Source organism: Macaca mulatta, chromosome 3 (genome assembly GCF_049350105.2).
Source record: "Macaca mulatta isolate MMU2019108-1 chromosome 3, T2T-MMU8v2.0, whole genome shotgun sequence".
Classification (NCBI taxonomy): domain Eukaryota; kingdom Metazoa; phylum Chordata; class Mammalia; order Primates; family Cercopithecidae; genus Macaca; species Macaca mulatta.
Window position 1 is genome coordinate 80,186,274 of NC_133408.1, and position 24,170 is coordinate 80,210,443.

A 24,170-nucleotide genomic window follows, 5' to 3' on the forward strand; every position below is an offset into this window, starting at 1 on the left:
TGCCAAAAGCAATCTGCAATCCAATGCAATTCCCATCAAACTACCACCATTACTCCTCACAGAACTAGAAAAAACAATCCTGACATTCATATGGAACCAAAAAAATAACCCACACAGTCAAAGCAAGACTAAGCAAAAAGAACGAATCTGGAGGCATCATATTACCCGACTTCAAACTATACTATAAGGACATAGTCACCAAAATAGCATGGTACTGGTATAAAAATAGGCACATAGACCAACGGAACAGAATAGAGAACCCAGAAATAAACCCAAATATTTATAGCCAACTGATCTTCGACAAAGCAAACAAAAACATAAAGTGGGGAAAGGACATCCTATTCAACAAATGATGTTGGGATAATTGGCAACCCACAAGTAGAAGAATGAAACTGGATCCTCATCTCTCACCTTATACAAAAATCAACTCAAGGTGGATAAAAGACTTAAATCTAAGCCCTGAAACCATAAAGAGTCCAGAAAAATAACATCAGAAAAACCCTTCTAGACATTGGCTTAGGCAAATACTTCATAACCAAGAACCCAAAAGCAAATGAAATGAAAACAAAGATAAATAAATGGGACTTAATTAAACTAAATGGCTTCTGCACAGCAAAAGAAATAATCAGCAGAGTAAATAGACAACCCACAGAGCGGGAGAAAATCTTCACAATCTATATATCCAACAAAGGACTAATATCCAGAATCTACAGAGAACTGCAAGAAAAAAACAAATAGTCTCATCAAAAAGTGGGCTAAGGACATGAATAGACAGTTCTCAAAAGAAGATAGATACATGGCCAACAAACATATGGAAAAATACTCATCATCACTAATTATCAGGGAAATGCAAATCAAAACCACAATGTAATATCACCCTACTCCTGCAAGAATGACTATAATTTAAAAAATCAAAAAATAATCTATGTTGGCATGGATGCGGTGAAAAAGGAATACTTTTACACTGTTTGTGGGAATGTAAACTAGTACAACCATTACGGAAAACAGTGTGGAGATTCCTTAAAGAACTAAAAGTAGATCTACCATTTGAACCAGCAATCCCACTCCTGGGTATCTACCCAGAGGAAAAGAAGTCATTATATGAAAAAGATAGTTGCACACATATGTTTATAGCAGCACAATTCACAATTACAAAAATATGGGACCAACCCAGTGCCCATCAATCAATGAGTTAATAAAGAAAAAGCATACACACACACACACACACACACACACACACCATGGAATACTACCCAGCCATATAAAGGAATGAAATAATGGCATACAGAGCAACCTGGATGGAATTAGAGACTCTTATGCTAAGTGAAGTAACTCAGGAATGCAAAACCAAACATCATATCTTCTCACTCACATGTGGGAGCTGAGCTATCATACACGAAGGCATAAGAATGATTCACTGGACTTTGGGGGTGGTGACTGATAAAAGACTATACATTGGGTACCAGGAACACTGCTCGGGTGATGGGTGCACCAAAATCTCAGAAATCACTACTGAATAGCTTATTCATGTAACCAAACACTACCTGTTCCCCAAAAAACCTATGGAAATAAAAAAAAATTAAGTTATGATAGTTTAAGTTTTATAACAGTATTACAACAAAAATAGCAGGGCCTCTACATAAAAAAATTCTAAGCATAAATTAAGATGGGAAGTCTGCTGCTGTGTTTTTCTGGGTTTGAAAAAAGTTGCTGAATGAGGAACATTGGCTTTGTTCTTGCAATCTTGTATGGCTATTCTTTGACTTTCTTTCATGTCAATGGAAAATATCTGTTAAACTCTGGCATTGCTTCAGACTTCAACATAAAATCATCTTTCTGGAACAGGGACTCAGCTATTTTGTACACCAGAACCCCAGCAGAGGAGAGGGAAGCAAAACAGAGAGGCTCAGGTTAGTTATGGGACAAGATCCATTTCCAAAGTCCCCAGCTTCCCCATCTTTGTCTCCCAGGTGAGGTTTAAGGATATTTACCTCTTCTATCTGGATCTCCTGCTCATACACCAATTTTCTGACCATGCTGGCCACAGACACCATCCACGTCAGCATCAGTATCAGTGGAAAAAAGAAACCAACGTTGTTCAGGAATCTGTAAGGGGATAGTTTAGTCAGCATCCAGAGGCAAGCAAAATGACTCTACTAATATTTTACATTTTTCTTTCAAGTTACAAAGCACTTTCAGGAGCGATGTCTCCTTTGGTCATTTCTACATGCCTATGACTTAGATAGGAGGGCCATGATTGGTGTGCTGATTTTGTAGGTGTGCAAATTCATGAAGGAACTCATGAAGGAGACACAACTGGTTCAAGGTCTCTCAGAGAGCCATAGTCCAACCACAATACTCTGTGACACTTGCCATAGGCAGAGCAGGTTGGAGCAAAGCAGGTCATTAATCCATGCCTACCATTTCCCCAACTTAGTTGGAACCATTATCTATCTTCAATTATTGATATTAATTGATCATAGATTATCATCTACAAAATATGTGAAAATTGGCAAGTGAAAGCCTTCCTGTCTATTTTCCCAACACTCACATTTCAACCCACTCTAACTGGGCTCCATTTCTAATATACACTTGAAATGACTCTTATCTAGGGCATCAGTGACAGTCATGCCTCAAAATCCAATGAGAATTATCCAGTCATTTTCCTTCTTAAGTTCTCAGACATGTTTGATGACTTTGGTCATTCCCTTCTCCTCTCTTTCCTCTTAGCTTCCAGAACAACTCCCAGCTTTGCACCCACAGCTTGGCAACTTCTCTTTTACCTGCCTTTAAATGTAGGCATCCTTACCTCAAGTTGGACCCTCTGTCTTCCCACCACATACTCTCTGAGCTCTAAATCCATGTAATAATTATTTATTCAACATTGAGACCAACCACAGGTACAAGCCACGTTACTGGGCTGGTGTTACATGAATGAGCCAAACAGTAAAAGGCCCTGCCATTAAGGATCTTTCATTCTAGTATGTTGGCAAGGTGAGAAGGGACGTAAAATAATCCAATAAACACAGATTGCTATGTTCTGTCCCTGCCAAAACTCATGTTGAAATTTAATTGCCCATGTAATGGTATTGAGAGGTGATGCAGCCTTTAAGAAGTATTTGGGTTATGGGGTCTCCACACTCGTGAATGGATTAATGCAGTTCTCATGAGACAAGATGAGTTTCCAGGGTATTGGAATAGTTCTTGAGAAAGCTGGCTGTTATGAAGCAAGTTTGCCTCTCATGTATGAAGCACACACCCTCTCCCCCTTAAACTTTCCGCCAGGAGTTGAAGTGGCATGATGCCCTCAGCAGAAGCCGACCAGACAAGCTGCCTAATCTTGGATTTCCTGCCAGAATTATGAGCCAAATAAACTTATTTTCTTTATAGACTACCCAGTCTTGGGTACTCTGTGATAGCAACACAGAAAGAACTAAAACAGAGACGCATAATGTCAGGTAGTGTTAAACGCTATGAGGAAAAAAGAACCAGTTTAACCAAAAGTGAGAAGGAATGCTATTTCAGACAGGGTGATTAGCTGAGCTGACAGCGGAAAAAAAATACTCGAGCAGAAAGCGGACGCAGTAAAGAAATGAGTCACACAGGTATCCGAAGGGAGACTGCTCCAGGCAAAGGAAACAAGGGCAAGGACCCGAGGTTGGAGCCAACAGAACACAGGTCAGGAGCAGCCAAGGCCTTCATGCAACAGCAGCAGATGGGGTCAGAGCATGAGCAGAGGACAGATCATGCAAGGATCTTTCATGTCAGGGTAAGTTCTATATTTTATTCAGTCAACAAGAAAGTACATTGAAAAGACTTTAAAAGGAAGAGAGAGAGAGAAACAGAGAGGTGGCATAGTTAGGTGCACAGTGTTTTTAAAAAGACCACGAAATGCTATGTAGACAATGGGGTACAGGTGGGGAAGCCTGTGAAGCGAGGGGTCAGAAGGCTACAGCAGACTCAGCAGTCTAGATGAGAAACAAGGGGTCCCCAACAAAGCTTGTGGCCCTGGAGACAGGAAAATGTCCAGATTGGACACTTGCCCTGCGGAAGTAGCCTCTCAGAGGCCCACCAGAACTTCTCCTTCATAGTATTAATGACAGCATGGAGGACGTTCAAAAATTTTGATGTCTGCAAAATCTAAGCTCCTTAAGGAAGACCTCCCACTGTATCTCCTTGCTCTGGCAAGGGCCTGCCTCATAATGGAAGCCAAATACTTATTAATAAATACATGAATGTGTAACAAAGAAAAGGAAATTCGCTTCTTTGTTTTTATTCACTTTTCTGCTTAAGGCAACTTTTACAAGCTGTCAACTTGGCAGGTCACGTTTGAAAGTTAAATATGTGCTGGGTGCAGTGGGTCATGCCTATAATTCCAGTGCTTTGGGAGGTCGAGGCAGGTGGATCACCTGAGATCAGGAGTTCAAGACCAGCCTGGCCAATACATGGTGAAACCCTGTCTCTACTAAAAATACAAAAATTAGCAGGGTGTGGTGGTGCATGCCTGTAATCCCAGATACTCAGGAGGCTGAGGCAGGAGAATCACTTGAACCCGGGAGGGAGAGGTTGCAGGGAGTTGAGAAGAAAGAAAGAAAGAAAGAAAGAAAGAAAGAAAGAAAGAAAGAAAGAAAGAAAGAAAGAAAGGAAGGAAGGAAGGAAGGAAGGAAGGAAGGAAGGAAGGAAGGAAGGAAGGAAGGAAGGAAGGAAGGAAGGAAGGAAGGAAGGGGAAAGTTAAATATGGTTAACTTCTATGCTATACAATGACTGTTTGCAGAAGGCAGAGTCTTTTAAATTTCCAGTTTTGAGACTTTCTAGGTTTTTTAAAAAGCATTATTTTTTGTAGTGGTCAGAGCAGGTAGCAGTCTATGAAGAGGAAGTGCCATAAACTCCATATACTTGTCTATCCAGCAAATGCCATTTGTTCTCCCAAAGTAACACAATTTACCACAGAGAGGAAGCTTAGATCACTTGTAAAGTTAGACAACTAATACTGAATTTATTTGGAGGGTTGAAGAAGTTTGTCTATTTGTTTGCATACTTTTTTTTTCTTAATGGTAGTGGACTTGATGACTACTGAACTCTATTCTTGCAGCAACTTGAATCTTACAAAAGAGTCCATAAGTATCATGCACAAGCATTATCTAAGATTCTTTTCTAAGTTGTTGATTCAGAAGTTACCTTAGGTCAGACTTCTGAACCATGTGTGCATTCTATCAATCCCTTAAAGCTTTGTAAAGGAGAAAGTCTTGAGAGGCTTGGAGATGGATCAACCTAGCTCTGAAGATCTTGGAGCACCTACCTCAGATACAAGAGAGTACCCAGACACTCTGCACAGACATGTCAGACTGAGGTCATTTGGTAGAAACAGAATAGCCTAAGAAATTGGAGATGATAGATTACAAGACATGGCTATGTAACCCAGCCAATTTCTTATATGCTCCTGAAAATTGGTCTAAAATCAAAAAGAGAAGAAAAAAAGACAAACATTCAATTTTTTATAAATGTTTAGAAGAGACATGAAGCATTTGAAATGGTGCTTAAAAAAATCAAGTTCATGTGAGAGTCACACAAAAATGTGAATAGGAGAGAATTCTGTAGCAAAATCCCACCTTCTGCAGATCTCAAAATGCATCATTGAAAATACATTTCTTGGTTGGATGCAGTGGCTCACTCTTGTAACCCCAATATTTTGAGAGGCCGAGGCAGGTGGATCACTTGAGCCCAGGAGTTTGAGACAAGCCTGGGAAACATGGTTAAACTCTGCCTGTTCAAAAAAATCAAGAAATCAGTCAGATGTGGTGGTGCATTCCTGTGGTCCCAGCTACTTGGGAGGCTGAGGTGGGAAGATCACTTGAGCCCAGGAAATTTGAGGCTGCAGTGACCCATGATTGTACCATCACACTCCAACCTGGGTGACAGAACAAGACCCTGTCTAAAAAAACAAAACAAAACAAAACAAAACACTTCTTAAAAGCAAACAGCACACTCTGAGAGGCAAAATATATAAAACAGATTATGTTAGGTGGGTGTCAAGTTGCAGGATAAATTGGATAGCTTTGTCACTGCCTTGATCTTGTTGCTCATTATTGGTCTTTTCAGGTTTTCTATTTCTTAATCGTTCAATCTTGATAGGTTGTATGTATCCAAGAATTTGTCCATTTCTTCTAGGTTTTTCAATTTGTTGGTGTATATTCATAATAGTCGCTACTGGTCCTTTGTATTTCTGTGGTATCAGTTATAATGTCTCCTTTTGTGCTTCCAGTTTTATTTAATTTGAGTCTTCGTTCTTTTTTCTTAATCTAGCTAAAAATTTGTTGATTTCATCTTAAAAAAAAAACACCTCTTTGAAACTATTAACAGAGTACAGACAACCTACAGAATGAAAGAAAATATTCGCAAACTATGCATCCAACAAATGTCTAATATCCACAGCTTATAAGGAACTTAAACAATTCAACAAACAAATACCCCAATAAAAGCAGGCAAAATACAGGAGCAGGCACTTCTCAAAAGACATACACGCAGCCAACAAACATGAAAAAAATCTCACCATCAAAAATCACCAGAGACATGCAAATCAAAACCACAGTGAGATACCATCTCATACTAGTCAGAATAGCTATTATTAAAAAGTCAAAAATAGTGGGGGGTGCCCAAGATGGCCAAATAGGAACAGCTCCAGCCTCCAGCTCCAAGTGTGAGGGACACAGAAGACAAGTGATTTCTGCATTTTCAACTGAGCTACCGGGTTCATGTCACTGGGGCGTGTCAGACAGTCGATGCTGGTCCATGGGTGCAGCACGATCAGCAAGAGCTGAGCAGGGCAAGGCATCGCCTCAGCTGAGAAGTGCAAGGGGGAAGGGAATTTCTTTTCCTAGCCAAGAGAAATTGAGACACACAACACCTGGAAAATCAGGTAACTCCCACCCTAATACTGAGCTTTACCAAGGGTCTTAGCAAACGGCACACCAGGAGATTATATCCCACACCTGGCCCAGAGGGTCCCACACCCACAGAGCCTCCCTCATTGCTAGCACAGCAGTCTGAGATCTAACTGCAAGGTGGCAGCGAGGCTGGGGGAGGGGTGCCCGCCATTGCTGAGACTTAAGTAGGTAAACAAAGCTGCCAGGAAGCTCGAATTGGGTGGAACCCACCACAGCTCAAGGAGGCCTGCCTGCCTCTGTAGACTCCACCTCTGGGGACAGGGCATAGCTAAACAAAAAGCAGCAGAAACTTCTGCAGACATAAAAGTCCTTCTCTGAAAGCTTTTAAGAGAGAAGTGGTTCTCCCAGCACGGAGGTTGAGATCTGAGCATGGACAGACTGCCTGCTCAAGTGGGTCCCTGACCCCTGAGTAGCCTAACTGGGAGACATCCCCCACTAGGTGCAGACAGACATCTCACACCTTACACAGTTGGGTACATCCCTGAGATGAAGCTTCCAGAGCAAGAATCAGACAGCAACACTTGCTGTTCAGCAATATTCTATCTTCTGCAGCCTCTGCTGCTGATACCCAGGTAAACAGAGTCTGGAATGGACCTCAAGCAAACTCCAACAGACCTGCAGCTGAGGGTCCTGACTGTTAGAAGGAAAACTAACAAACAGAAAGGACACCCACACCAAAACCCCATCAGTATGTCACCATCATCAAAGACCAAAGGCAGATAAAACCACAAAGATGGGGAAAAAGCAGGGCAGAAAAGCTGGAAATTCAAAAAATCAGAGCACATCTCCCCCTCCAAAGGAACGCAGCTCATCACCAGCAATGGAACAAAGCTGGATGGAGAATGACTTTGATGAGCTGAAAGAAGAAGGCTTCAGTTGATCAAACTTCTCAGAGCTAAAGGAGGAACTATGTAACCAGCTACAAAGAAACTAAAAACCTTGAAAAAAGAATGGATGAATGGATAACTAGAATAATCAATGCAGAGAAGACCTTAAAAGAACTGACAGAGATAAAAACCATGACACAAGAACGATGTGACAAATAAACAAGCTTCAGTGACCGACTCAATCATCTGAAAGAAAGAGTATCAGTGATTGAAGATCAAATGAATGAAATGAAATGAGAAGAGAAGTGTAGAGAAAAAAGAGTAAAAAGAAATGAACAAAGCCTCCAAGAAATATGGGATTATGTGAAAAGACTAAATCTCTGTCTGATTGGTGTGCCTGAGAGTGATGGGGAAAATGGCACCAAGCTGGAAAACACTCTTCAGGATATCATCCAGGAGAACTTCCCCAACCTAGTAAGGCAGGCCAACATTGAAATTCAGGAAATACAAAGAACACCACAAAGATACTCCTTGAGAAGAGCAACTCCAAGACACATAATTGCCAGATTCACCAAAGTTGAAATGAAGGAAAAAATTTTGAGGGCAGCCAGAGAGATAGGTCAGGTTACACACAAAGGGAAGCCCATCAGACTAACAGCAGATCTCTCAGCAGAAACTCTACAAGCCAGAAGAGAGTGGGGGCCAATATTCAAAATTCTTAAAGAAATGAATTTTCAACCCAGAATTTCATATCCAGTCAAATTAAGTTTCATAAGTGAAGGAGAAATAAAATCTTTTACAGATAAGCAAATGCTTAGAGATTTTGTCACCACCAGGCCTGCCCTACAGGAGATCCTGAAGAAAGCACTAAACATGGAAAGGAACAACCGGTACCAGCCATTGCAAAAACATGCCAAAACGTAAAGTCCATCAATGCTACGAAGAAACTGCATCAAGTAACGAGCAAAATAACCAGCTAATATCATAATGACAGGATCAAGGTCACACATAACAATCTTAACCTTAAATGTAAATGGACTAAATGGTCCAATTAAAAGTCACAGACTGACAAATTGGATAAACAGTCAAGACACATCAGTTTACTGTATTCAGGAGACCCATTGCACATGCAGAGACACATATAGGCTCAAAATAAAGGGATGGAGGAAGATCTACTAAGCAAATGGAAAACAAAAAAAAAAGCAGGGGTTGCAATTCTAGTCTCTGATAAAATGGACTTTAAACCATCAAAGATCAAAAGAGACAAAGAAAGCCATTACATAATGGTAAAGGGATCAATTCATCAGGAAGAGCTAACTATCCTAAATATATATGCACCCAATACAGGAGCACCCAGATTCATAAAGCAAGTCCTTAGAGACTTACAAAGAGACTTAGACTTCCATACAATAATAATGGGAAACTTTAACACCCCACTGTCAACAATGACAGATCAATGAGACAGAAAGTTAACAAGGATATCCAGGAATTGAACTCAACTCTGTACCAAGCAGACCTAATAGACATCTACAGAACTCTCCACCACAAATCAACAGAATATACATTCTTCTCAGCACCACATCACACTTATTCCAAAATTGACGACATAGTTGGAAGTAAAGGACTCCTCAGCAAATGTACAAGAACAGAAATTATAGCAAACTGTTTCTCAGACCACAGTACAATCAAACTAGAACTCAGGACTAAGAAACTCAATCAAAACCACTCAACTACATGGAAACTGAACAACCTGCTCCTGAACGACTACTGGGTACATAATGAAATGAAGGCAGAAATAAAGATGTTCTTTGAAACCAATGAGAGCAAAGATACAACATACCAGAATCTCTGGGACTCATGTAAAGCAGTGTGTACAGGGAAATTTATAGCACTAAATGCCCACAAGAGAAAGCAGGAAAGATCTAAAATTGACACTCTAACATCACAATTAAAAGAACTAGAGAAGCAAGACCAAACACATTCAAAAGCTAGCAGAAGGCAGGAAACAACTCAGATCAGAGCAGAACTGAAGGAGATAGAGACACAAAAAACCCTCCAAAAAAATCAATGAATCCAGGAGCTGGTTTTTTGAAAAGATCAACAAAATTGATAGACCGCTAGCAAGACTAATAAAGAAGAAAAGAGAGAAGAATCAAATATGCAATAAAAAATGATAAAGGGGATATCACCACCAACCCCACAGAAATACAAACTACCATCAGAGAATACTATAAACACCTCTATGAAATAAACCAGAAAACCTAGAAAAAATGGATAATTTCCTGGACACTTACACTCTCCCAAGACTAAACCAGGAAGAAGTTGAATCCCTGAATAGACCAATAGCAGGCTCTGAAATTGAGGCAATAATTAATAGCCTCTCAACCAAAAAAAGTTCAGGACCAGAAGGATTCACAGCCAAATTCTGCCAGAGGTACAAGGAGGAGCTGGTACCATTCCTTCTGAAACTATTCCAATCAATAGAAAAAGAGGGAATCCTCCCTAACTCATTTTATGAGGCCAACATCATCCTGATACCAAAGCCTGGCAGAGACACAACGAAAAAACAGAATTTTAGACCAATATCCCTGATGAACATTGATGCAAAAATCCTCAATAAAATACTGGCAAACCGAATCCAGCAGCACATCAAAAAGCTTATCCACCATGATCAAGTGGGCTTCATCCCTGGGATGCAAGGTTGGTTCAACATATGCAAATCAATAAACGTAATCCAGCATATAAACAGAACCAAAGACAAGAACCACATGATTATCTCAATAGATGCAGAAAAGGCCTTTGACAAAATTCAACAGCCCTTCATGCTAAAAACTCTCAATAAATTTGGTATTGATGGAACATATCTCAAAATCATAAGAGCTATTTATGACAAACCCACAATGAATATCATACTGAATGAGCAAAAACTGGAAGCATTCCCTTTGAAAACTGGCACAAGACAGGGATGCCCTCTCTCACCACTCCTATTCAACATAGTGTTGGAAGTTCTGGCTAGGGCAATCAGGCAAGAGAAAGAAATCAAGGGTATTCAGTTAGGAAAAGAAGATGTCAAATTGACTCTGTTTGCAGATGACATGATTGTATATTTAGAAAACCCCATCATCTCAGCCCAAAACCTCCTTAAGCTGATAAGCAACTTCAGCAAAGTCTCAGAATACAAAATCAATGTGAAAAAATCACAAGCATTCTTATACACCAGTAACAGACAAACAGAGAGCCAAATCAGGAATGAACTACCATTCACAATAGCTTCAAAGAGAATAAAATACCTAGGAATCCAACTTTCAAGGGAGGTAAAGGACCTCTTCAAGGAGAACTACAAACCACTGCTCAGTGAAATAAAAGAGGACACAAACAAATGGAAGAACATTCCATGTTCATGGATAGGAAGAATCTATATTGTGAAAATGGCCATACTGCCCAAGGTAATTTATAGATTCCATGCCATCCCTATTAAGCTATCAATGAGTTTCTTCACAGAATTGGAAAAAACTGCTTTAAAGTTCATATGGAACCAAAAAAGACCCTGCATTGCCAAGACAATCCTAAGTCAAAAGAACAAAGCTGGAGGCATCAGGCTACCTGACTTAAACTATACTACAAGGCTACAGTAACCAAAACAGCATGGTACTGGTACCAAAACAGAGATATAGACCAATGGAACAGAACAGAACCCTCAGAAATAATACCACACATCTATAGCCATCTGATCTTTGACAAACCTGACAAAAACAAGAAATGGGGAAGAAATGGTGCTGGGAAAATTGGCTAGCTGTAAGTAGAAAGCTGAAACTGGATCCTTTCCTTACTCCTTATACGAAAATTAATTCAAGATAGATTAGAGACTTAAATGTTAGACCAAAACCCATAAAAACTATAGAAGAAAACCTAGGTAATACCATTCAGGACATAGGCATGGGCAAGGACTTCATGTCTAAAACACCAAAAGCAACGGCAACAAAAGCCAAAGTTGACAAAAGCGATCTAATTAAACTAAAGAGCTTCTGCACAGTAAAGGAAACTACCATCGGGGTGAACAGGCAACCTACAGAATGGGAGAAAATTTTTGCAATCTACTCATCTGACAAAGGGCTAATATCCAGAACCTACAAAGAACTCAAATAAATTTACAAGAAAAAAATAACCCCATCAAAAAGTGGGCAAAGGATATGAACAGACACTTCTCAAAAGAAGACATGTATACAGCCAAGAGACACATGAAAAAATGCTCATCATCACTCGCCATCAGAGAAATGCAAATCAAACCACAACAAGATACCATCTCACACCAGTTAGAATAGCAATCATTAAAAAATCAGGAAACAACAGGTGCTGGAGAGGATATGGAGAAATAGGAACACTTTTACACTGTTGGTGGGACTGTAAACTAGTTCAACCATTGTGGAAAACAGTGTGGTGACTCCTCAAGGATCTAGAAATACCATTTGACCCAGCCATCCCATTACTGGGTATATACCCAAAGGATTATAAATCATGCTGCTATAAAGACACATGCACACATATGTTTATTGCAGCACTATTCACATAGCAAAGACTTGGAATCAACTCAAATGTCCATCAGTGACAGGCTGGATTAAGAAAATGTGGCACATGTACACCATGGAATACTATGCAGCCATAAAAAAGGATGAGTCTGTGTCCTTTGTAGGGACATGGATGCAGCTGGAAACCATCATTCTCAGCAAACTATCGCAAGAACAGAAAATCAAACACTGCATATTCTCACTCATAGGTGGGAATTGAACAATGAGATCACTTGGACACAGGAAGGGGAACATTGTGGGGAGGAGGGAGGGGTGGAATAGCATTAGGAGATATACCTAATGTAAATGACGAGTTAATGGGCACAGCACACCAACATGGCACATGCACACATATGTAACAAACCTGCATGTCATGCACGTGTACCCTAGAACTTCAAGTATAATAATAAAAGAAAAAAAAGTCAAAAATAATGGATGCTGGCCAGGCTATGGAGAAAAGGGAATGCTTATATACTGTTGATGGTGTTGATGGGAATGTAAATGCATTCAGCCACTGTAGAAAGCAGTCTGGAGATTTCTCAAATAAAACAGAGCTACCATTCAAACCAGCAATCCCTTTAGGGGGTATACATCCAAAAGAAAATAAATTGTTCAACCAAAAAGACACATGAACTCAGATGTTCAACACAGCACTATTTACAATAGCAAAGAACTCACATGTTCAACACAGCACTATTTACAATAGCAATAGTAGAAAGCAGTTTGGAGATTTCTCAAATAAAACAGAACTACCATTCATACCAGCAATCCCATTAGTGGGTATACATCCAAAAGAAAATAAATTGTTCAACCAAAAAGACACATGAACTCACATGTTTAATACAGCACTATTTACAATAGCAAAGACATGGAATCAACCTAGATGCCCATCAGCAGTGAACTGGATAAAGAAAAGGTGGTACATATACACCATGGAATACTATGCAGCCATGAAAAAAGAATGAAATCATGTCCTTTGCAGCAAGATGGACGCAGCTGGAGGTCATTATCTTAAGTGAATTAACACAGGAATAGAAAACCAAATACTGCATGGTCTCAATTATAAGTGGGAGCTAAACACTGCATACTCATGGACATAAAGATGGCAGCAGTAGACACTGGGGACTATTAGAAGGGAGAGAAAGAAGGGGACAAGAATTGAAAAACTATTGGGTACTGTGTTCACTACCTGGGTGACAGGCTCAACTGTATCCCAAACCTCAACATCGCACAATATACCCATGTAACAAGCCTGCACATGTGCCCCCTGAATCTAACATTAAAATTAAAATTATATTTTAAAAATCTGGAAAACATATTTAATATCCACCAATTAGAAGCTTCACTAAATAAAACACGATACATTCTACATTCACATAATGAAATATATTTGGACAGAAAAAATAATGAGGTCAATATAACCTAAGATGGAGAACTCTCCACTAGGTATCATTAAGTAAAACAAATAAGTACAGAAAAGACGTATAGTGAGCTAATGTTTGAGTTTAGTGTATATTGAATGAACTTTGAATAAATTATACAAAATGGTACTTATGCATAGAAAATTCCTGGAATATGCAAAAAAAAAAAAAAAGTATTCTTATTTATTGTCCTAGAGAGAGGAAATTGTGGCTCACTATCAGGAATGGGAGATTTATTTTTAACTCTACCTTTTTGTATTGATTAAATGTTTTACCACAGGTTTTCAGAAAACAATGTATTTATAAATTTTCATGGTCTTTTAAGAAAACAAATCTTGTAAAGAATTTCCTGAAGTCACTTATCGCAATATAAAACAAAAACAAAACAATAAAAGCACCAGCTTTTTGTTTTGTTCATCTTTTTTATTTGCTTTTGTCTCTATTTTATTTATTTCTGCTCTAATATAAAGTCTTTCATCAAAGAAAAGCCCAGGACCTGATGGCTTCACTATTGAATTCTACCAAACATTTAAAGAACTAATACCAATTCTACTCCAACTATTGAAAACATTGAAGAGGAAAAAGTGAAGTCAAATTCGTTCTATGACGCTGGGATTACCCTGTTACCAAAACAAGACAAGGACTTAACAAAAAATAAATAAATAAATAAATACAGGTTTATATTCCTTAAGAATATAAAGGCAAACATCTTCAACAAAACATTAACAAACCAAATACAATAACACATTAAAAATGTTGTTAATCATAATCAAATGAGATTTATCCCAGGAATGGAAGTATGGTTCAACATACGCAGATCAACAAATGTGGTACAACACCTTAACAAAATGAAGAACAAAAATCTTATGAGCATTTCTGTAGGTACTAAAAGAGAACCTATTTAATAACAATCAACATTTTTTCACGACAAAAACTCTCAAGAAACTGGGTATACCAGAAACATGTCTCAAAATAATAAAGAATAAATATAACAAATCCACAGCTAATATCATACTGCATGGGAAAAAATTAAAAGCCTTTCTTCCAAGATCTGGAAGAAGACAGCTTTTCCAACTTTTGTTTAACAGAATGCTGGAAGTCCTATATACAGCAATTAAGCAAGACTAAGAAATAAAGGGCAACCAAATAAGAAAGAAGTCAAAGTCAAATTATCTTTGTTTACTAGATGAAATAATTTTATATTTAGAAAAACCTAAAGACTTCACCAAAAACCTGCTAGAACTGGTAGATAAATTCAGTAAAGTTTCAGGGCACAAAATCAACATACAAAAATCAGTAGCATTTCTATACATTAACACCAAATGATCTGAAAAAGAAATGAAAAAAGCATTCCCAATTACAATAGCTAGCAAAATAAAAATATCAGGAATACATTTAACCAAAGAAGTGAAAGATCTCTACAAAGAAAACTATAAAATATTGATGTGATGTGAGAAGTTAAAGAGGACATAAAAAATGAAAAGATATCCTATGCTTATCGATTTTTAAAAATTGTTAAAATACCTACACTACCCAAAACAATCTGCAGATCCAATGCAATCCTTATTAAAATACCAATGACATTTCTCACAGAAATAGAAAAAGTATCCTAAAACTTATATGGAACCACAAAAGACCTAAAATAACCAAAGCTATCCTGAGAAAAAAACAAATGAAGCTGCAGGCATCACACTACTTAACTTCAAAATATAATACAAAATGATAGTAATCAAAACAGCATGGTACTGGGATAAAAACAGATACATAAACCAATGAAACAGAATAAAGAACACAGATATAAACCCACATATTTGTAACCAACACATTTTCAACAAAGGCTCCAAGCTCATACATTGGGAAAAGGACTATCTCTTCAACAAATGATGCTGGAAAAACTGGATAACCATATACAGAAGAATGAAGCTAGATCCTTATCTCTCACCATATACAAACATCAACTCAAAGTAGATTGAAGGCTTAAATGTAAAACTCAAAACAATAAAACTACTAGAAGAAAATATCAGAAAACTGTTTCAGGACACTGATTCTGGACAAAGACTTTTTGTGTAAGACCTCAAAAGCACAGAAAACAGAAGCAAAAACAGATAAATGATGTTACATCAAGCTAAAATGCTTCTGCAAACAAAGGAAACAATCAGCAAAGTGTAAAGAAAACCTACAGAATGGGAGAAAATATTTGCAAAGTATCCATCTGATAAGGGACTAATAGCCTGAATATACAAGAAACTCAAACAAATACAATAGCAAGAAACCCACATAATCCAATTAAAACATAGGCAAAAGATCTGACTCGATATTTCTCAAAAAAAAAAAAAAAAGACCTAGGAATGGCCAACAGTTATACAAATATATGCTGAACAACATGAATCATCAAAAAAATGCAAATCAAACCCACAATGAGATACCATCTTACCCTAGTTAAAATAGTTACTATCAAAATGAGAGAAAATAATAGACACTGGCAGGGATGTGGAGAAAAGTGAAAACCCATACTCTGTTAGGTGGGAATGTAAATTAGTAGAGACACTGTGGAGAACAGTATGGAGTTTCCTCAAGTAACTAAAAAATATAACTAGAATATGACCCAGCAATTCCAATGCAGAGTATATATCTAAAATAAAGAAAATCAGTATATTGAAGAGAAATGTGCACTCCCATGTTTATTGCAGACTTATTCGCAATAGCTAAGACATGGAGTCAACCTAAGTGTTCACCAATGGATGAAAAGATAAAGAAATGTGGCATATATAGAAAATGGAATATTATTTAGCCATTACAAAGAATAAAATCCTGTCATTTGAAGCAACATGGATGGAACTGGAGGACATTATGTTAAGTGAAATAAGCCAGACACAGAAAGACAAATATATGTTCTCGCTCATATGTGGGAGCTAAAAATAAATTGAACTCATTGAGGTAGAAAGTAGAGTGATGAGTTACCCAGACGCTGGGAAGGGTAAAGGGGAGGGGAAAATAATTAGAGGTTGTTTAGTGTGTACAAATGGAAGGAAGGGATAAGTTCTAGTGTGCAATAGCACACTAAGGGAACTGTAGTTAACAGTAACTTGTACATTTCAAAATAGCTAGAAGACAGGCTTTGGAATATTCCTAACACAAAGAAATGATCGTTGAAGTGATGGCTATCTCAATTACCCTGATTTGATTATTACATATTGTATGCATGTATCCAATTATCACAAGTAACTCATCAATATGAACAACTATTGTGTACAAGAAAAAGCAAAAAATAAAAAATTACATTGAGTAGTGTGAGAAGCCTTCTCCTAGACCCTATTTCCAGGGAAAGAGAAGATGGAGGTTATGTGAGGAATCCATATGTTTTTAGGAAGCACTCTACCTTTGTGGCAATGGAAAAGTAAGCTTTTGAGCTGTATGGTCATTAGTGGCACCTGGTCTTCACCACCAACAGGATCCTCTTGCAGATACCTGGGCAGGAATATCCAATTCATTCCAGATGAGTAACAACCATGATAAGAAAAATTTAGCACAACATTTGTGCAAGAAATAAAAAGAGGTTGAGAGTTGCATAATTATTAACAAGTGAAAAACTCATGCCCAAAAGTTGGTCTCATTGAACAGATGATAATAGTGAACATACTTTTTGTCATCACTTTAAATATATTTAAACAATTTAAACAAGGCAAGCCCCTCTATAAGAAACACCACACAGCACAATCATAATAATTGAGTTAATGAGATGGTAAAGTAGCAGAAAGATATGAAATGTGAATTGGAAGAACTTAGAAAAAATATACGGAAAAAACTAACCATCAGACAAAGGAGAATAAAATTGGAAGAAACACAGGCGGAAATGATGCTGCACAAAATACAGTAAGGGACGTAGAAAATAGGTGCAAGAAAAGCAACTAAAGGAAACAGGAATAGAGTTTTTTAAAACATAAAAATCTATTGATTAGAAACACAGGGAAAAGAAATGCAGGCAATTAAACTCTCTGAAAAATAAAAACTAAATATTTCTAAATTTGCAAAGCTGGAATACATCAAGAGTCTCCATTAAAAAAAAATTAAAATCTACACATCCAAAGGATGTGTCTTGTCATCATGGAAAATTGTCCTAGAATGTTCAACAATGAAACATACTCTTATAAATTTATTGAGTTTTCAAGTTACTGGCAGCTTGTCAAAATTACCAAGTCATATAAAAGGGGAAAAATACCAACGTGACCTCAGATTTCTCCATAATAACATTTAAGACCAAACACAATAGAGCTACTATTTTTACAGGATACTTAAGGAAGGAATGAGCTAAGGGTTTTATATTCAGCCAAGATATCCTTCAAATATAAATGCTACAAAGAGTTTTATGTATATAAGAATTCAGGTTATATTATCTTATCAGAGCTTCTTAAGGAAATTACAAGATGGCAAACTTCATCCCACCAAATAATGACTGGTAAATTACAGTGAAAGGGCTAATGGTAAGCAATGAGTACATTTTCCCGTAAAAGCAAGACTAAAGCAAAAATAGGAATTAAGGTTACAAGACAGATTGCAAACGCTACTATTCCCTGAAATGCAGAAATGATATGAAAAACAAATGGAAGGATAATGGGGAATGAGTCAGAGAGGATGAAAAAGTCGGTGCGTGCCAAACTCAAATACTATTTTTTAAAATATTGGCAAATGTAGAATATTAGTGTAAGTGTCTTTAACAGTACAAAAGATGACATTAAGTAAGATTAACAATACCAACTAAAATGACATGATGGACAAGAGAAAATATATGATGAAATAAGAGAACATATTTTAAGCTTTTATTGCTTGTGGTAAAAAAAGCAAGGGTTTATATCACTTATATAGTGTTATAACTATAAGGTAACCACTATGATAATAAGAAAACATTACTAAATATTAGCTTAAAAGAAAAATTATAAGCATAAGAAACACAAGATAGAGGTAAGACAATATATATACATTTATAATTGCATTTTATACTATCAAAGAATTAATGCCACCTATATAAGCTACATAATGCATACAAGAGACACACCTGAAACAAAATGCTTCAGAAAAAAATTTAAATGAAAGGATGGGCAAAGGCATATCAAGCAAATAGAAACACCCAAAGGCAAAAAAAAAAAGAAGAAGAAGAAGAGGAAGAGACAGTGAAGAAGAGAGAATAAAAGCAGAGTTCACCATTTCAATACCATACAAGCTAGAGTTATGTCCACAAAGCATTAAAAGACACAATTATTCATAGCAATGCACACAGTAACAAAGCACAAATATTCAAAAGCCAAACTCCACAGGAAGAAGAGAGAAGGACAACCAAGGGACTATAATTTACCTATCCCAGTCTAAGACAGACCAAGAGGACATAAATTAAGGATAGAAAAATCCTACATAGCAAAATTAATGCAGATCAAATTCTCTGCCCTACAATAGGGAATTAGAAATTATTTTTGAGTGCCTACTAATCATTCACAAAAGTAGGCTATATATTACTTGATACCAAAACAGAAATAACAAGGATCATATTTTGACTGCAATTCAGAAATTAAGATTTAGCAACAGAATTTGGCAATGTAGCATATGATGCAATTTTTGTATTTCGTCCATCTGGTATGTAAAAACATGCTATTACAGAGTAGATTTAATTTGTATATTTCTTATTACACGTAAAATGAGTAAACATAGTTTTTCATATTTTTAAAATTCTTGATAATTTCCACCTGGAAATTAAAAGAAGCTTTATTTAAACAGCTCTTGGGTCAAAGAGAAAATAAAAACCTGTACTGCACGCATCTAGAAAACAATAAATTGTTAGCTACATATGAGATCTGTGGGGCATAAGGTAGGAGTTGAAGAAAAATCATTACCTTAGGTACCTACGTATTATATTTAACTACAAATATTTAGGAAAAAAACTAAAAATAATGAATTAAAATTTAGTCTCAAATTATAAAAGAATATATTGAAGATACATAAAAGGAAGTAATAAAAATAAAAGCAGAAATAAGTTAGATGAGAAAAAAGAGAGAATTTACAAAGTCCAAGTATGGTTCTTTGAGAAAATAGAAGTCAAATAAGAAAAGAATGAAATAACTTGCACTTCAAGAATTTTTAAAATGAGGAAAAAGACACCATGTTAAAAGAGGAGCAACCACACGAAGAGAGGAAATGAAGAAGGATGAGTAGGGACAAAGGGAGAAGAGAAAATTATTTCATTTTTTGACTTTAATTCCTCTCTTCTAGGATCTTAGTAATTGGAAAGTGTTCGTATTAAAGTTGAAGCATTATGTATTATGTACCACCACCACCAACTGCACTGAGTACCAAGTTTTAAAGAGGTGCTCTGATTCTCGTCCTTTGCAGTCTCCACTAGAGCAGGGTGACAGCAGAGCAGATTTAAGTCATTCACAGTTTTCTTGCCTTTTTTTTCTTCCAAACAGGATCTCACTCTGTTGCCCAGGCTGCAGTACAGTGGCACGATCTGGGCTCACTGCAGCCTCAATCTCCTGGGCTCAAGCAATTCTCTCCTCTCAGCCTCCCAGTTAGCTGGGACTACAGAACACAACACAATGCCCAGCTAATTTTATTTTCTGTAGAGATGGGGTCTTGCTATGCTGTCCAGGCTGGTGGTCTCATCTTAATATGGTCATAACAATCTCTGCTCTCAAAGCTTCCTTAAGGCAGGACTACATCCCCTACTACATATGTCATGTGATTACAGTGCATGACACGTAGTAAGCACTCCATAAATAGTTCCCAAATGAATATGTAGCACAAAAACCTTCAGCCTAACTCTTGGCAAGATTTTGCGATTTCTAGTTTGTAAAACATGCATCACAAGGACAAAGGATGGAGGGACTCATCCTGAAACAAAACATAAATAAACCAGTAAGTGTAGTTTTAGAACAGGATATTAAGTGTGAATTATTTTCTCTATTTTCTTCACTCTTGATTATCACTTGTTTATAGAACTAAAAATAAAAAACATACACACAAAGGTCAGGGATGCCTCAGTAACCTCAAAAACAGGATTCTCTCCTTATCAGAAGAGCATGAATCAAACTAAGAAACTAGAATATTCTCTGTATGTTTCCCCTTTTCTGGAACCCAAATCAAAGAACTATCTATAAATTGTACCATTACAAAATTAAACTCTTACTTCTTTAAGCCTTTCTAAAGGGATACTCTGATCTTCATAAACATTAATTGTCACCATTGCTTTTTCTACAAGTGGACCTTTTTGGTTCCCATTTTAGTAACCCTTGCTCATGGTATTTGATCTGTTAGTTGCCTGTCAGCACTATCAGTGAGTGCAATGAATCACCCTGAGAAATCAGCTGGTTTTGGTTTTTTTGGGTTTTTTTGGTTTTTTTTTTTTTTTTTTTTTTTTGCTCAGGATGTAGGACTTTGAGGCAAGTGCAAGGAGGTGGCAAATTTTCGGCCACCACCTTTTCAGCCTGGCCTCTGCCCTGCCCTCCTCCTGCCCCTCTCCACTGGTCCCCATCACCACTACTGCCCAGGAGCAGTCCTCACCAACCCTGGGGAGACAGGACATAGCTGAGGCAACTGCTGAATAGAAGGACCAGTGCATTTGGCCTCTGCTTTCTCTCTCTTCCTTTATCCTCCCTTCCCTTTTCATGAAACCAGAGGTGCAGACTCATGTTGCCCCTGTCACTTGCCAGCTGTCTGTCTTCTGCTGCCTTCTGCAACACAGTCAGCTGGAGTCTGACGTGATTTGTGAATTGGAGGAGATTAGAGGTCCGGGAAGGTGAAGTAAGGGGCATTTAAGACTCTAGTGTTCCTGACTCAGCCATTGCCAGAGCCGTGCATGAAAGTAAGTGCACCTCCCTAACTACAAACAAAGGGGAATGTTGGCTGTCATTCATTTTATTGTTCCTAGTTTTTGTAACTCCCTTGGGAAAGCCAGGGAGAAGGGAAGATGCTCGCGTGCATCCTCACCTCTCTGAATCTAACACCATCCAAGACCATCAGACCTGTATCGACCTTCTGCATCAGTAGGTGGAAGAACTTTCTCACAGTTGAAGCTGCTCAAGAATGGAGTGGGCTGCCACTCAGAGCACCCACCCACTCACAGTGCCTGGTGTTGCCCCCAACAAGTCTCAGGGTCTCCTCAAGCAGGATGCTTCACTGCCCACTACAAGCCAATGCGCTCGGCAGGCAGCAGTTAAACCGTGTACGAAGTGAGGAGACTGACACCCAAAGCTGGTGCAAAACTGGCCCAAGGTCCTGCGAACCAGCAAGTGGCAAAACTGGCACCCAAATGCAGTTTTTTCATCCCAGTTCTGTCATCATTCCAAGTCTGAGACTCTAAAGGGATCCAGAAAGCTTGAAAGAGATCAGATAAACTTAGAAGGTGAGATGCACTGTCAAGATCCAATATGTCTGAAAAAGGAGACTTTGAGACCTTAATTCAGAGTCCCAGATCATAAAAATTCTACCAAGAAATTCTGCTATATTTTACTAGGTAGAGGAAGGCATGAAACCAATTGTTATCAACCCAGTGCTGCCACTTTTAAAGCATCTGTATCTCTCTTTTCACCCCTTATTAGTTATGAATGTACACTAGCTATTGCATTAAGCAGTGAATTTCTTGACCTCAAGAACTGCATAGTGCTCATCTCTGCATCCATCCCAGCATGGAATAATGTGTGTCATACAGTTAATGTGAAAACAAAATGTTTTTACATAGATGAATACAGGAATAACTGTATGAGTGAATGAGGAAGCCCCTTGAAATAATTTATCAGAGGCAGAGCAAACAGTGGATCTAAATGAGCTTGTTTTGGAATTTGGCTAGGACTATTCTTCATTGCACACTACAGTGCCATTTATGACAAAACAATCATCACCTCTGGCCCTCAGGCACTAAACATACACTGGACCCCATTGTTACCATCAAAACACCCCACACACTTACAAACTCCCACCAACCCAGGTTAAGAAGTACTGCTCAAATCTGAGCTCTGGCTAGGATATAAGAAAACATGCCAGACATTCTTTTTTTTTTTTTTTTTTTTTGAGACAGAGCTTTCTCTTGTCACCCAGGCTAGAGTGCAATGGTACAATCTCAGCTCACCGCAACCTTCGCCTCCCGAGTTCAAGCAATTCTCCTGCCTCAGCCTCCCGAGTAGCTGGGATGACAGACGCGTACCACCATGCCCAGCTAATTTTTGTATTTCTAGTAGAAACCAGGTTTCACCATGTTGGCCAGGCTGGTCTCGAATTCCTGATCTCGTGATCTGCCCTCCTCGGCCTTCCAAAGTGCTGGAATTACAGGCGTGAGCCACCATGCCTGGCCGAAAACATACCAGACTTTCAGATACAATGGAATGAAATGGCAGCCAAGTGACCAAGGCTCCTGCTTAAAGTGCTTAAAAGTAGCAAGTGGCAATTAATACTTTATTTGGGGAGTGAGGGGTATTAAGATGCTGTGAGACCTTGGGGGAAATAACTTACCCTATCAGAGTCTCAATTTCTTCTGTTGTACTTTTAAGGTTCTTAGAGGATAAATGAGATGATTTTTTTAATGTGATACAAAATTTTAAGAGATTACTTTGCTGCTGTTGAAGGAAAGAATATAGACAAATTGGAGAAACGATTTGCTGAGGTTTTAATGAGAAACCATCCTCCTCCGCCCAGCAAGGAGATAAGTTTATAAGAGCTGTGTGGGGCTTGAGAAAGTGAAGAATTATAAAATTTAACGAGGATTTTTCTTCTCCTTCCCACTACAGTTGGTATCAACAACAAATTACCTGCGTTGGTGGGACAGCACAGAGCCTGCAGGCAACAGAGGAGGCTCCAGCAGTTCTGAGCACTGGGGGTTATCAGGAATGGGAATTTCTGCTGAGAACAACAACCGTTGACTAAATAGAAGAGAGAGGTGTTTAATAAAGTTACCTGAAGTAGAGCCCAAGGAAGAGAAACAATGAAAATAAATAAAATGAGAGATCCTCTCACTGGTCTGTTGTGGATCAAGCTGATTTTTTTTTAAGCAGGAATTCAACATTTCAAGCATGAGTGGCTGTCAACCCTTCACTCTACACTTCGCCCGAGACACATCAAAGTCCAGATGCAACGCCTCGTGGGAGCCATCACTCAGCCTGACCCAGCACGCTCCATTTCTCCTTCTCTTGAACCCACCCCAGGGGTGGTGTGAATTGAAGCAGCCAAAAAGCAATAGAGGAAGTAACAGGTGCCCTTTCAAATAAATATTCTTTGTGCATATAAAACAATTCCAGAATATTGTTGTGGTTTTCATTTTCTGAAAACTTTTTTAGTAAGTTGGCTTATTCTTTGAAGCAATACTTTAACAATTGAATTCCTTTATATTCTTGAGGTACACACTATAGTTCCAATCATAAAATTACTGTATGATAA

General features: G+C 38.1%; 1 protein-coding gene across 1 annotated transcript in view; it reads right to left on the reverse strand.

The window, feature by feature from the left end:
- Positions 1-24,170, reverse strand: part of ABCA13 (ATP binding cassette subfamily A member 13) — a 513,939-nt gene that overhangs the window by 299,837 nt on the left and 189,932 nt on the right. Inside the window, exon 32 of the mRNA XM_077997982.1 lies at positions 1,992-2,106. Within this exon, the coding sequence (XP_077854108.1) occupies positions 1,992-2,106 (115 nt within the window). The remainder of the gene's footprint in view (positions 1-1,991; positions 2,107-24,170) is intronic.